We start from the raw sequence: 16070 nt of genomic DNA, 5'->3' as shown, positions 1-16070 counted from the left end.
TTGTGTCTCTCTGGCAAGATGTTCTGCTCCTGAATCAGCTGGGTGGGTCTTGCCTCTAGCCTCTTTGCAGGGAGTTCTGCTGAAGGGTTCCCTGCTGGGCCTGCAGCCTGGGTCGAATGAGGATCCCCGGCCCCGGGTTGTCTCACTCACTCGCCGGGCCTGCGCTCTGGGTCTGTTCAGGATCCCGCGGCCCGTCATCTCACTCACTTGCTGGGCCTGCGCTCTGGGTATATTCAGGATCCCGCGGCCGGGTCTTCTAGTTTTGTCATAATTAACAAATGTACTACCGATCCTATATTAGATTAGGGTTAAGATAGGCTCTGGGATCAAGATCGTCTGGATTTCAGTCCTGGCCTAATTATTTGGCAAGCACATGAGTTATTTAGCCTCCTTGTGCCTTTTTCGTTGTTTCCAAAGTGATGGCAATAGTTCATACCTGTTAGCATTGTTACAAGCTTAAGGGAGGTGATACATGCCTAGCACATAGTAAGCATTATTATTCTTATTAGTAGTAGTATTTGATTTAGAGGCATGTAATTATCATCAGGACTTCGAAAAATTAAAAAGCATCTGGGTGTGATGGCACATGCTTGCAATCCCAGCAGTCTAGAGGCTGAAGCAGGAGGATTGTCAAGTGGAGAGGCCAATCTAGGCCATATAAGTGAATTCAAGGCCAGCCTGGAAGACATAGCAAGACCATGTCTCGAAAAAGAAAAAGTTAAAAATCAACTACTTGAAGCCCAAGGTACAGAAGTCAGGATAGGGATTCTCCTTCAGGAGGTAGGACAGTGATTAGATAGAAGTCTAGTGGGACTTCTGGGGAAATGTTCTCTGCCTGTTTGGGATGCTAGACACATAGTGTGTTCTGTTTGTACAGTTCGTCAGCAGTGATTTATCAACGTGATTCTTTGATACTACATTCATCAACATCATATTTATGTAGAGTGTGCTTTACAGACGAGTATTTCATATTAATATCATGTCTTTTAAAAAAAAAGATGCTTCCAAAATATTAATGGATTGCTTTGTTTGGCTGAAACAAGGTACAGCATACCTGCTCTGTTGTTGCTTTTCTTTAAAACTTTATCCCGACTGGGTTTTATCATCTCAGCCTGGAAGGAGGTAGTTCTGTACAAGGAGTTGGCCATCTGCCTTCTGAAATGAGTGACTTCTGTTTTGGAGAATACATAGATACTATTGACTTTAATGTCTCTTCTCTTGTGCTACAGATAATTGGCAAGCGTTGACAGATCTGCATCTCTTTAGTGAGACAGAAATAGTTCTCTCAGTCTTACATCTTCAGGAAAACCTTACTGTGATGGAGCTAGATCTCAGTAGGCAAGACTCTTGAGTTTCTGTTCCAGTTCTTGCTAGAGGGCCACCAGCTCCTACCAGATAGGCATAAAGATCAGCAGTGGTTATAAATGCTTAGAATTCTTCTCTGGGCTTTAGGAGGAAGAAAATCTCAAAATTATTTGCCTTGATTAGCAGCTGGGTTAAGAGTTGATAACAAGGGCCGGCCAGATAGCTTAGTGGACTAAAGTGTCCGCTTAGGCAGAGCACAGCAGCCAGGGTTTGATCCCCAGCATGCCTTGCCAACACTGCCCCCAGGGTGCACTGAGACAGCGATTTGGACTGGGCATGGTTGCAAGAACCTGTAATCTCAGTGCTTGGGAGGCTGAAAACAGAATCACTAGGAGTCCGATCTATGTACTGAGACCCTGTAATAAATATATTATTAAAAAAAAAAAAGATAACAGACGTAAGGTTTTTTTCCACTCTTAAAAGTTTTAACTGTGTGTGTCTCCATTGTAACTTGAACCCACAGTGTTTACTCAGATCTAGAAGAAATTAAGCTTTTTGAGGACATGACCTTTATCATTAACTTCTTTAAAGTAGGTCATATATGTGTTTAAAAAATGAAAATCTGTCAGAAGTCTGTTTTCCTCTGTTGCCCTCTTCAGAGGCAGCCCATTAACCTGGTTCTTTTTGTTTGTACCTGCATATGTGCACCTGCAGGCTCCTTGTGTCTCCCTTAAAGTAATACATACTGTGCATACTGTTTGTGGTCCCCTTTTTGAAACAAATTTTCTGGAGGTCATTTCCTATGTAAGTATTAGAAGTATAAACAAACTTGTATTTCTGGTGGCTAACCTTCACTCATGACTGATGTGTAGTGAATTGCAAATGCTTCTGCAGCTCTCTGGACTGCCTGGCTGTGAACATAAAGTGCCTCCTGGACAGCCAGCTGCCTCTGCACTTGCTCTTGCCAAGTACTCGTGGTGTAGGCCCTCACAATCATCTTCTCTACCCTGACTCTTTCTGTGGTTGGGCTCATTTCACAGCTACACCATTGTGAGATTGAGTTTGACTTTGTTGTAGATCTCATAGCATCCAGCACGGTCCAGGGCGTATAGTAGTTACCCAACAACTACTTAATTGTTTTGTCTGAAACCTAGTTGGTGCATGGTCATGGGACCTGAGCGTGACCTGTGCAGAATCTAAATGAATTGATTCTGGAGAGAAGATTCAGTGCTAAGAGAAAGTAACCTCTGTCCTTTAAATATTGATTTCATTCTATATGAGTGAAACTCTTTAAAAATACTGCCATTCCACATCATTCACACTGGTAATGGGACCTCTTGGACGCCAGCTATGCTGTGGCCCTGTAGAAGTATGTACTCTTTGAGAGATCAGCGGACATTGACTCATAGGGCAACCCAACAGATAACTAAGGAGATGGTTGTTTTTCTTGGGAAAGGCAGAATGATCATAGTAGCATCTGCCATTGGTACATGGTATCTTTCTTTCCTGGTTCTTCCTGGCATATTGTTTCATGTCACCACCTATATAGGAACGCCCATAGTCTCCCAGTGTCAGTTTGGAGGTGAGGTCCACAGACAGCCCTGGGTTCTAACGTGTTTCCATGACTATGTTCACCTTTCATAGAGTCCTTTTGCGAGTCCGGATGCTGTACTACCTAAAGGCTGAAATACTGGGAGAAGCAGCTGATAAAGCATTTGAGGGGACTCCTGCCAGGTAAAACAAATCAATCTTAGCTCTCAGTGTTCAAGAATAGACATTCAGGGGCTGGGGGCTTGATCCCTGGGCCTGTCGTGCCAGCCCCACCCCCGGGGTATGCTGAGACAGCAATTGAGACTGGGCATTGCCATGCCTCATGGGAGGCTGTAAATAGGCAGATCACTATGAGTCCGATCTAGTAGCAAGACCCTGAACACTCTGTAGACACTTCCCTAATGTACTAAAAAAAGGACATTTAAGAGCTTGTTTGTGGACAGGCCAAATTGCCCGTGACCAGTAATCCCAGTGGTGGGCAGAGAGAAGGAGCCTTCCATAAGATGATCAGTATGTCTACAAGTAAAAGTGAGAAAATAGGCTCAGCCAGATAGCTCAGTGGATTAAAGCACCTGCTTAGGCAGACACAGGGACTGGGGTTCAATCCCCAGTGTGCCGTGCTGGCCCCACCCCCGGGATGAACTGAGACAGTAACTGAGACTGGGCATGGTGGATGCACCTGTAATCCCAGCACTTGGGAAGCTGTAAACAGGAGGATCACTACAAGTCTGATCTATGTAGTGAAAGTCTGTAGACCCTGTATTAAGAAAATTTTTAAAAAAAAAAAAAAAAAAAGTGAGGAAATAGGCTTCTGGAAACACAGCTTTTGGAAAGTTTTGATTTCTTTCCTCCCCACCCACCATGCAATTGTAAGACTGCTTTTAAAATAGTCACTTCTGTACTTTAGGTAATCTTTGTTCAATGAGTGTCAGTTATGCTGATTAGCTTGGTCAGATAGTATGGCCAGACTTTCTCCCAGAGTCCCATTTTGGCCTTAGTACTCTTAATGCATTTGTGTATTCTCCTTTATTTGTTAATCATATTAATACCTTATGACCTGTTCGATTGGTTGCATCTTTGAGAGCCTCCCACGATTTCATAAAAAAATCACAACAAAAAAAAAAAAAACAAAACCCTTTGTGCTGCTACTTAATAGAGCTGTCAGAAAGTCACAGTTTATAGCCAGCATCACCAGACAACCTCCTTCACCTTCCCTGGAGCTGCAGTTTTCCCTACACACTGGTCATTCCTAGACATCACCCAGAGTGCTGGATTACCTGTGGCTGTGGTTTCTTGTTTTTGTGTTCATTGAGCAGTGCCAGTGGTTTTAATAGTCATAGGAGCAGTAAAGGAGAGAATAGTGTAGACATCCTGAACATGGGCAAGTTGTGATTAGGACCGGTCCTCACAGGGATTATTATTACTTACTGTGCCTTCTGGACGCACTGTAGTAATTTACAGCAGGGATAAAGGGTACATTTCAGTAGAAAGGTTCAGATCATATAAATAAAATAATACTCAATCTAACAGTTTATATCAGATGATACCTGACAGAAATAACTTACTCATTGTCCATCACATGCTGTCTAGACATACAGACGGGTGTCACTGTAGAGGAAGGACAGGGTATTTCCCACTCCTTTCCTTCTCAGTTTCTCACTGGCATTACTAATGTTTATGATGTAGAGCAGCTGCCCTAAGGCATAGACAGCATTTGTCCCTGAGAAGTCATTTAGCCACTATGTAGACACAACAGTGGTTTTTCTGGAAAGCTAGGGGCCAAGAAACACTGACCTCATAGAGGGAACTAGATGCAGCAAGCATTAGGCTTGCTATCAGAAACAGCCTGATGGAAGAAGCACTTTCAAATGTTGCAAAGAAGTCATTCCAAGCAGTGAGGAAGGAGAAGAGCCATCCAGGTAGAGACATCCTCACTGCTGTGTATCAATCCCCAAAACCTTCAAAGACCAAGGACTTCTCAGATGAATGAAGACAGGGAGTCTAAGGATCCATACGCTCTCACAACATGAATAGAAGTTACAGAAGGCTGATGAAACAGGGCTGCTAATCTATGCTTGTCTGCATCCTGGGGCAAATTATGTTTATCCCTTTCTCTAGCAGCAGTGCAACTTATGACCAATTTTTACCCAGTAGACTGTTAACAAACGATTACCAGAAAGTACCACTTGTTAATAGCACTTGTTCTCTAAAAGACCATCCTGATATCCCAGCTGTACCAGTGCAGACTCTTTTTTTCAAATAGTACTTGAGTTCTATACATACTGAGGCTACATGTTGATCCAGGATGATTTGAACACTGTTGTTTAAAGCATTCAGGTACGTTTGAGTTCAGCTATTTGGGAGAAATTCTACCCTCTGATGACCAATATATCAGTGGCTTTTGCTGTTCTTGTCAACTAAAGCTGTGCATCAGAATTACCTTTCACATATGGATCCCAGTGCCAGCTATCAAGGGACTCTCCAGGCATTGCTTCAAGGCTCTGCATCTGTTAGACTAAAGTAGAATCTGGCTAGGTGTGGTGGTGCATGCCAGTAATCATAGCATTCTGGGAGGATGAGGCACAGTGATTGCAAGGGTATGCTCAGCCTGGGCAACTTGAAACTTAGCAAGACTCATATCAAAATAGAAAGGGGCTGGGGATGAAGGTCAACATGAAAGCCTTGGGCTCAACCCCAAGTGAGAAAAACAGAAGAAGGGAGGGAGGGGAATCTGGAAATCAAGTATGTAGGCTTAGGTAGCTCCCCCAGGTGACCTTGATGCAAAGCACTAGTTAAGCACAGCTTAACTTTGCTTCACTTTGTCCTTCCTTTAGCATCTCAGCATGCAGCTAGGAATCTGGCTGAACTCTAGTGTAGGTCTGGCAGCTTTGCATTGTTTTGTGTCTGTGCTGAAGGAACAGACTCAGAACAGTCTACGCCCTTCCTTCCACAGGGAGCTGGATGTGCCTCTGCCAGACATTGACTACGTGGAGATCCCAGTGGATTGGTGGAACACCGATGCTGATAAGTCCCTTCTCATTGGAGTTTTCAAGCATGGTGTGTATTGCAGTAATATTTTTCCTTTCTGGATCAGAGCCCCCAGGAAAAATGATCCAGACATTCTTTTACTTCACATGCTCCTACAAAATTCTACAGTAGAAAGCAGAACCTTGCCCCTGTCCTCTTTGGAGCCTTGACCAGATGAATATGTAACTCAGGACAGTGCTGTAAATATATGGTGGAACTTCAGAAGAGGCACTGTGATCACAAAGAACTCACGGTGTTTTTCTTCCTTACTTGTCTGTTTGCATTTGAGGGGCGACTACCTCCTCTCATTCCTTAATGATCCTGTGTCTGACCTAGTGCCTGGCTTACAGTAGACAGTGTTCTTGATGGAAGAATAAATAATGAGGAAAATGCTAGGTTTTACCATTTCATGTGTACATGGAATTCTAAGGTCATTGAAGATACTCTGCAGGTTCTTAGTATATATGTTTTGCCCTGTCAGTTTAAAAATCTAAGCAGAGAAGGCATGGACCATCTTTTTTTGTTTGTTTTCTTTATGTTAACCAAGAATTAAAGGAACTGAATGAGGTTTTTAATCACTTAGAAAATGTCAAAATAAATGCCCATCTTCATTGCTGTCACTGTCTTAAGGCTCTGTTTCAGGTGCCTGTCGACTGGTAGATGATTTACTTTTCAGGGGTTATGCATCAGGAAACCCACTGTGCGTCACCCTTGCCCCTTGGTTAAGTGTGTGATACAGTGCTACAAGCGTTTTCTGCTGTATGTGGACTAGGGTTTTTGTTGATCTTTTAGTCCAACACAGACCACTGACATGCTTAAGAGGGGAATATTACTAAAGCTCCATCACTGTGCCCCACCATGAGATGGGATAGCTTAGTCTGAGTGATGCCCTTAGCAACTGTAAATTGTAGTAGGTAACTCTTGCACAGTGGGGCAGCCTGGATTTATAAAACTTACCTCAAAAATACAGATTTTAGTATTTCCATTCAAAGTCTTAATAGAGGAGCTTATAGGCTAAATGAAAATAGACAACCTCTCCCCAAAAGATCCGTTCTTTGCTGTTTGTGTCTTTCTTTTGTCATTGCTGCTCTGCTAGAATCTTCTTAGGACTGTTGTTAGAGTTTTCTAGGGAAATGAATCAACCACTTGCCCTCACCTCCAACTTCACAGATAATTAAGAAATAGAAATACAGTCTGTCCTGTTGTCAGGCCCACACACAACAAGAAAAAGTATACAAAGTAGAAACTGATTTTGGAGGATCCCACCTGCTATGTGTTCCATCAAGCACAGAGTATGAAGGCAGAATTCACAGACAGCTAGCCTTGCATGGTAGTAAAGGGACAGTAGAGAGGGGCTTTCATACCTTTCCGTCAGTTTTATATGAACTTAGGCAGAACATGGGACAGAGTGAGATTCTTCCTACAGTGACGTTTGGAAGAGAATCACCAAAGCTGACTCATCCAGTCAGTTGTCTGTGTGTAGTGTTAGGCCCTGTGCTAAATAGTTAATATCTGATGATGAGCAAAAAGGTAGAGATTGTGTTCCTCGAGGGCCTTTAGCCTCTTAAGAGAGGCTTATAGTAATCAGATAGTTGCCCTAAAGAATAAATGAATGAAAACCATGAGGCACTGCAATTTCTAGTACCACCTACCTCCATGGACAGAACCCTTCTTGTGGAGTCACACTGAATTAAAAGGTCAAATACCAACAACTCCTTAGAGAAAAGGGACCAGGTGCTGTCTAAAGGTGAAATATATAATTGCATCAAAGGTGATATAAGAACAATCACCAAAAAAAATGAAATACCGAGCAATGAAAAATCAGGTCTGTTCTGAACCATGCTGATCCTTATTTACAGTCCACTTTCAGCCCTTGTGGTGGGTGCTGTGTACACACTGCAGGGCCAGAGGAGGGCTATGAGGAGAAACATCATAGAGATCTTGATAGTCACAAAGGAATCTCCCCAAATATAGTTTAGTGTGATGATAGATTTGGGTCTTTACCACAACTAAATCCTGCTCTCTTATAAAAGTATATTATACTCAATAAGGCATTCTTAGTTTGGACTTTATCAAATTAAAAGTTATCTTTCATTATTTTGCCTCCCTTTTGCAGTCCCTCATCTCCCTCCAGGTCCTCCATCTGCTGACTTTGGGCATGTGGTGAGGAGTGATTGCGAAGCCCTGGCCACTGTGGATTAGGATTTTATACAGAGTTTGTGAATAGAGGCAGCAGGTCCGTTTTTTTAACAGTCACAGTATTCCTCTGTGTTTCAGTCGTTACTTATATCGATCATCTTGTGCATCTTCCTCTGTAACCCATGGCATAGAACTGGACTGTGAGAAAATTTAGGATATAACAATGTGTCTAGAGTTGAGAGACACAGGAGGGAGAGGTTACAGAACCAACTTGTCTGACTCCCTTTGCAATCTAAAACTGGAAACCTTGTGAGGATCTGCACCCTGCATCTGTTCACAGATACAGAGTGGGTACATGAGTTCTCAGTTTTAGTTAGATGCTGCTCAGAGCTATGGGCTTCAGCTCCAGGAGCCTTCCCTGTTAGCCTAGTCTCATAGGATCTCATTAATCCTATTAAGTATTTTTTGTGATTGATTTGCCTTTTTTTTTTTTAACCTAATAAGGGAAACGACATGCCTGACTGTGGCCCAGGGCGGGTTTGGTGAGCTCTGGCGTGACTTCTGCTGTTTCTCGCTGCTGACCCCTCTTCATTGCTCAATCAGGTTATGAGAGGTACAATGCCATGCGAGCAGACCCAGCCCTCTGCTTCCTGGAGAAAGTTGGGATGCCAGATGAGAAGTCCCTTTCAGCAGAACAGGGTGGGACAGATGGGACATCAGACATTCCTGAAAGGTGAGAAGCCTTGTAAACTCACCCTGATGTAACATACCTGCCACAAACCTGTGACCCCTGCCTCATGTATTCAGTTTTTGTATCCTTGTCCTTAGTGACTAGCATCTCCTTTAAACTTCACTGCACTGCACTTTGCTGTCAGATTGCTACTTTGGGTCTGAACTATTACACCCCAGACTTTAAACACTGCCCCGAATACCAGTGCTATTCTCTATAGGTTCCCCAGGCTGCCCATCATTCTGTCTAATTTGTTAACCAGGCTCACCTCTCACCTGGTCAGATGGTTCCCAAGGAAAAATTCAAACCTCCCATACCTGGCAGAAAGCTAAGAAGAGGCACAGCAAGTACAGCCCTCTTGATCTTGCAATTCCTCATTAGAAATGCCAATATTATTTAAGGATTGCATCGTCTGTGAGTTAGGTAGATTCAGGAACCACTGCTTGATACCTGTGGCATTTCAGCTTGTCAGTGAGTAGTATGTAAAAACTTAGGGAAGTGTCCCCTTTGGCTGAATTTTTTTTTCATTCATTCATTCGTTCATTCAGTAGGGTCTAGCTACACAGCTCCAACTCATAGTGATCCTCCCATCTCAGTTTCGCTAGTGCTGGGATTACAGCCCTGCATCACCATGCCAGCATGGTGGTTCTAGGGCCACCATGGAGTTCTAGGGCCAGCACGGCATGTGGCAGCAGGGATTGAACATAGGTCCTTGCGCTTGCCAGGCAGTTGCTTAGACCACGGAGCTATTTCCTCAATCCTGACTGAATTTTATTTACTGGTGGCATAACCCCAAATCTAAAAACTCAGCCATTGTGTTGCATGTTTTTGTAATCCCAGCACTCTGGAAGGCGAAGGCAAGAGGATCTGAAGATCAAGCCCAGCCACTTAGTGAATTAGTGAGGCTGTCTCAGAAAAATTTCTGAAGGGCTGAGGCTGTAGGTCTGTGTGAAGACAGTGGGTTCAATCTCCAGTAAACCCTACCTCCTCCGAAAAAAAGAAAGAAGTAACTAAAACTATAGTTTTCTGGAAATACGTATTTTTTAAAAATGTAACATTTATTACATAGCTTGTTCACTAAGATTTTGGTCAAATTGTCTTCCTAAAATTTACAGATACTACTTTACATTGCCAAGAGCTGTGATCAGGCCTGGCTATGAGAGCTTGGTACTGCCAGGAGCCCCAAACCATCTGTTTAGACTGAGAAAAGTGTGACATAAATTTTTCATCTCTCCCAATCCATACTGAACACTAGCTTCTGTGGTGTTCTTTGCCCCAGAGTCATTTCCTGTGGACAGATAATAAAATGCATTTTGGGATATAATAAAAACCCAAATGACTGTTGACCCTATTGTCAGACTCATTGATTCAGGAAAATCACTCCCTGGGTAAGGTACCTGAATGTGGCATGAAATTTTTATTTTTGGGGGTAGCTATCTTTTTCTGGTTAAACCCTGAAGGTAAGAGATTTCCTACTTCTAGGACTTGACTAGTAGGACAGGCACATTTGGGGTGGGAATGGTTCCAAGTAAGTTTTAAAAGGAATATGAGAAGCAGGCATCAGCAGTACAAAAAAGACTTTAGGTAGTTAACCTAGCTACAAGTGTCTGAGGACAAAGAAAGCAAAATACCTTTCCTTCTCAGCATGGGAAACAGAGCTCCCTTCTAAGAAAGTGATTTGTCGGATGTAAATGGTTCTCTGGGAAGATTCAGCCCTCTGTGGTCTAGGGTACCCACTGAGGCATCGGGCCTCGGTTAGTTAGTGTAGCCTCTGGTCTAGAGTTTGTTCTTTTAACAGAGCCATATATGCAGATGGCTCTTGATGAGCAGTGATGGCCTTTTTCTGATAGTATCAGTGCTAAGTAGCCAGCTTCAGAATTTGCTTGAGTAGATCTTGAGGCTCCAGCCTTGTCCTGCCATCTCATTTGAGTAGAGATCATTGCCAGATGTGACAGCACCATTTGGTGATGTTTTGTCTCATTCTTAGTGTCTCTTGAGTTCTCTTAAAAGGAAAGGGGACACTAAAAATTTTGAGTACCTGTGTAGGAAGGATCTAATACTCCCTTAGTTACTGATTTGGGGGTTCTCTTGTAAATGTAATGGTGACAAAGTAACTCCTGGGTGGTATGTGGTTACTTTTATTTAGAGGCAACATGGATAAAGAAGACAATGCTGAAGACAAATTAGATGGCCTCCAGAAACAAATGGTGAGTCAAATGTCAGCTTGCTAATAGAGGGGCTGGGGAACTTAATTGCATTGCTGCAGGTGCATGATATTTTCATTTTATGATGGAAGTTTTAAACATACAGACTACATTTCTATTCTCTTCAGGTAGTTATAGATTTTAGGTGAATTTGTAAACTAATGTTGCAGATATTCTCAGAGCCCTTTATCTAGTTTATCTCATTTATAATATATTGCAAAATTCTAGTATAACAAGGGTACTGATAGCCATACAAGTCAAATTATGGGATATTTCCACAACCCAAAGATCACGATATTGCTGCCTTAGACCACATCTACTTGTTTTTCACTCTTACCCCTTAATTGTTGATAACCATTAATCACATTTCTCTTTTTTTTTTTTTCTTTTGCTATTTAAAAGAGTATTTTATTTAGTTTTGTCAGAGATGGGTATTCCACTGTCATTTAAATATTGTAGGTGCATGAATTCAGCAAAAAAAATCCAATATAGTCTAGTAGTTCATAATAGTAGTGGGTTATCCGTAGGACTGGCAATGTCAGAAGCTGACTTAAGCCCTTTGCAGCTCAGCATATTAATATGGCTTTACTTTTCATACCTCATTATTATACTTTCCTGCTTGATGGTTAAGACCAAGATAAAGCAAGAGATATATAACAAGAAATGTAACTTTTGTATCTACCAAGGTCAGTCAAATCCCCTTAGGATTTACCCTGAAACTCTGTACTGCAGTTTGTAGATCCTTTGTTAGTGTCGGCCATGTGTATGAGTCATGGCCTTTGCTTGACCAGTTTGCTCTCTGTGAAAGCCTGAAAGAATGTTTTCTCTCCATATGACTCTCCTTAGGCACACTCTACATCTTTGGTCACTTTCCTCTGTGGCCCCATAATCTCCTTGATTAGAAAATTTGGTACATCACTGAGTTACAGGATGTTACAGTACAGGTTCTCTTTTTTTTTTTTTTTTTCTTTTCAAAGTTTTATTGATAAACATATAGCAATGAGACAGTTTCAAATCAAATCGGAAGTACATTTTCAACAAATAATACACTGCATATATTCTTCTTAGTGGTTAATTGCTGTACAAGATGCAGACTTGTGATCCTATTTACAAACACCATTAGAAAAAATCATTCTATTCATTAAGAGAATGCAACTATATATCTATCCGAACCACTCTGAATACACAGATACAAAATGGACATTCATAGTTATACCCCATTTTTTCTAAGTTCCGTTATTGAATATTATAGGTGTGTAAACTCAGCAAAATATTCTAAAAGAGTCCAGTAGCCCATAATAGCATTGGGTCTTCTGTTTAACTGGCAATGTCAGAAATTAATGACCTGAGTCCCCCACAGCTCAACATAACAACATGGCTTTACTTCCTATATTTCGTCTTCATACTTTTCTACTGGATGGTTAAGACCAAGGTAAAGCAGGACCTGTGCAACAAGAGTTGTAGCTTTTTGGTCTGAGAAGGTCAGTGAAATGCCCTCAGGATTTATCCTGAGATCCTGTACCTCAGATTGTAGAACCTTTGTCAGTGCAGCCATGTGGATGAGTCTGTCATTTTATTTTAAGGAATGTTCTGTAAATGGAGTCAGTGTGTAACCTCTAAGTATTAACTTTTTTCACTCAGCGTAATTTCCTTAAGGTTCATTCATGTTGTTCTCTAAGGTTCAACTCATGTTTATCAACCATAGTTCATTCCTGTTTTTGCCAAGTAATATGATAATAGTGACCCATAGTTTAACTATTCATCTGTGTAAACACATTTGGATTGTTTCCAGTTTTGTTTTCTGTTGGTTGGGTATAGATTTTTGTTTTTGTTTTTTGTCTTGGGTTGTTGGTTTTTTGATTTGTTGAGACAGGGCCTTGAACTCATTACATAGCCCAGGCTGGCCGTGCATTCCTCCTGCTTCAAGTTTTAACTAAAAATAAGGCCTTTATAAACATTTACAGACAAATTTTTATGTGCACATGTATTTTTACTTCAATAGGATAAATGCTTAGGAATGTTAAATTGCTGGGTTAAATGGTAATTATGTGTTTTAATTTTTTAAAAGAGACTGAGGCATCAGGATTGTTAGTTAAGTCCTATCTGGGCAGTTTAACAAGTCTCTGACTCAAAATTTAAGGGTGGGGAGGCCTTGGTGCAGTCCAAAGGAGGCCCTAAATTCAATCACTAGTTGCAAAAAAATAAAAGAAACTGACTGTTACTTCAGCGTGCTGTAGCATTTTACATTCCTCTGCATCGTCTCTCTTCAACATTTAATGCAGTGTTTTTTACTTAAGCCATTCTGATAGGTGATATCTTGTTAGGGTTTTCATTTGCATTTCATGACTGGCTGATGATTGTGGAACATTGCTTTATATTTTTTGTTGTTGTTGTTTTTGCTTTATATGTTTAATTGCCATCTTTATATTCTCTTTTGCAAAATGTTCCTTCATGCCCTTGGTCCATATTCTAATCTGACCACTTCTATGTTTTACTTTTGATATTTTAGCAAGTTTTGTATAGGTTCTCAATGCTAGTCTTTTGTGAAATAGATGTTGAAAAATATTTACTCTGGGATCTTATTCACATTATCCTTCGCCCAACAGAAGCTTTTAATTTTATGAAGTCATTCTATCAATTTTTGCATTTATGGATATTGCTTGTGATGTCAAGTTAAATACCTACCAGTAGATATTGAAATTTTCTTCTGTTCTTTCCCTAAAAGTTTTATAGTTAAGCTTGTGAGCCACTTTCATTTTCCTGTAAGTAAAGAGAATTAGATCAAGATTCTTTAGTGCTTTTTATTTTTAACCCTATTGATGTCCTGTAGCTTATGACTGTTTTTTATCTCCAGTGAGTTACTTTTAAGCCTTTTCAAAAAATCAATTAGGTGTATTTGTGTGATTCTATTTCTGGATTTTCTGTTCTTATTGATATCTTTGTGCCTCTGCCAACAGCAGAGACTGGATTATTATAGCTGTCTTTTAAATCCTAAAATGGTGCAGACTAATGCATCTGTGTTCTTTTTCAAATTTGTTTTAGCTTTGCTTATTCTTTTGTCTTTCTGTGTAAATTTTAGGATAAAATTAACTACATGTGCATATTCTTGCTGGGATTATGGTAGGAATCATATTATTGAACCCTTATATTGACAGTTTTACCTGAGCAATGGTGCTTGTAATCCTATTGGTTGACCGTAGTTTTGTCCCACCTCCTGCCCACCTAAGTGAGTTCCCATTCTCTCTACCTTAGCCGCACATGGTTTTACACTATAAAAGTCCCTGGAAGAGACAGCTTCCTGGGGAACTACCCACTCGAGCCCCCCTCCTGTCCCTCTCTTGGACAGGAGCTTTCTTTCTCTCAGTAAATATATTCTGCTCATAATAAAATAAAATAAAATTTTAAAAACCCTTATATTGAACTGACATCTTTATCATGTTGATTTTTTACTATGTTGAATCTTACTATACGTTTCTCTATTGCAGTCTTTTTCAAATTTCTTGCATCAGACTAGGCAGACGGCTCAGCCTCTCTCACGGTGCCTGCCTCTCACGTGCAAGGTCCTGAGCCTGATTTCCTTTTTCATCAGCACATATCCAAATGCGTTTGTTAGGTTCCACAGTAGTATTGCATTTGTGTCAGAGTAATTGTAAAAGTTGTTGTATTTTTAACTTCAATCTACATAAATATAAATGATACTTTATATTTATTTTTGTACCCTGCAACCTTGCTGGACATACATGTTATCAGTTCTAGGAGCTTTTGTCTTGTGTTCCTTGGGATTTTCCTTGTACAGAATCATGTCATCTGCAAATGCAGACAATTTTCTTCCTGACTTGTACACTTCTGTAACTTTTGTTTTTTCTCACTTCATTGTACTACCTAAAACTAACACTGTTGAATGAGAGTAGTGAAGTGTAGACATCCTTGCCTTGTCCCTGATACTAAAACAAAGAAATTTGTCTTTCACTATTAAATATAATGTTGACTGTAGAATATTTTTTATGGTTGTTTTTGAGACAGGGTCTTATTATGAAGTTTAGGCTGGCCTGAACTCAACTGGGTAGTCTGTAGTTGCCGCACATTTAACAGGCATACTCCTCCAAGCCCTACACTCTGTAGAATATTTGTAGATCTCTGTCAAAGATGTGGACATTCACCTGTCGTCTAGTTTTCTGAGTTTTTATCATGAATGAGTGTTAGATTTTGTCATACGCAATTTTTGCGCGAATTGATATTGTGGTGTCATTTTTTTTCTTATTTAGATCATTACTACGTTAAGTTACATTGATTTCTGAGTATTAAACCAGGCTTACATCATTAGTATAAACCCCACTTAATTACTATGTATAAATCTTTTTATATTTTTATTAAGAGTTTTTATTAAAAAATAAAAAGTGTTGGAGAGCTAGCTCAGTAAGGGCATGAGTTCAATCCCCGGTTTGGGCGGGCAGGGGTAGTTTTTGTATCTGGGGCCAGAAATAGCTCAGCAGATTAAAGCGCCTGCAAACAGGCGCAGGGGCCAGGCGTGTGCCTGTAATCCCAGCTCCCGGGAGGCTGTGAACAGAAGGATCACTACAAGTCTGATCTAGTAGTAAGACCCTGAACACCCTGTAGACCCTTCCCTAAAATACAAAAAAAAAAAAGTTTTTATAACTGTACCCATGAAGAGTATTGGTTGATTGGTTTGGTACAAGGTCTCTTTTGTACCAAATGGCTCAGATTCATAGTGATCTTCCTGTCTCAACCTCCACAGAGCTGGGATTACAGACGTGCGCTGCCACACTTGGTTTCGGGCCCTGGCATGGTGCACCCAGGATTCCAGGGCTGGCACAGCATGCAGTACAGGGGATCAAACTCAGGTCCTTGCACTTGGCGGGCAGGTGCTTAGATCACAGAGCTAGCTCCCCAGCCTCTTACTGGTATATTCATTGAGGTCTTTGTCTAGTTTTCATATCAGAGTAATACAAGTTTCATAAAATGAATTGGATTTTCTCTCCTCTCTATTTTCTGGTAGAGATTCTCTGAAATTGGAATTAATTCTTTAAACATTTAATAAAGTTTTCCTTTGATACCATCTGGGTCTAGAGAGATCTTTTTGGAAAGTTTTTGGA

The 16070-nt window shown here is 40.8% G+C and overlaps 1 protein-coding gene across 3 annotated transcripts in view; it reads left to right on the top strand.

Moving 5' to 3' along the window:
- Window positions 1-16070, top strand: part of Chd6 (chromodomain helicase DNA binding protein 6) — a 166046-nt gene that overhangs the window by 109221 nt on the left and 40755 nt on the right. For all 3 annotated transcript variants that reach the window (XM_023714970.1, XM_023714971.1, XM_023714969.1), the window contains exons 23-26: window positions 2950-3039; window positions 5810-5913; window positions 8626-8755; window positions 10899-10959. In XM_023714970.1, the coding sequence (XP_023570738.1) occupies window positions 2950-3039; window positions 5810-5913; window positions 8626-8755; window positions 10899-10959 (385 nt within the window). The remainder of the gene's footprint in view (window positions 1-2949; window positions 3040-5809; window positions 5914-8625; window positions 8756-10898; window positions 10960-16070) is intronic.

This window comes from Octodon degus, unplaced genomic scaffold (assembly GCF_000260255.1).
Source record: "Octodon degus isolate 3935 unplaced genomic scaffold, OctDeg1.0 scaffold00037, whole genome shotgun sequence".
In the NCBI taxonomy this organism is placed as follows: Eukaryota; Metazoa; Chordata; class Mammalia; order Rodentia; family Octodontidae; genus Octodon; species Octodon degus.
Note: the sequence above shows the minus strand (reverse complement) of the source record. Positions and strands in the feature narration are given on the sequence as shown.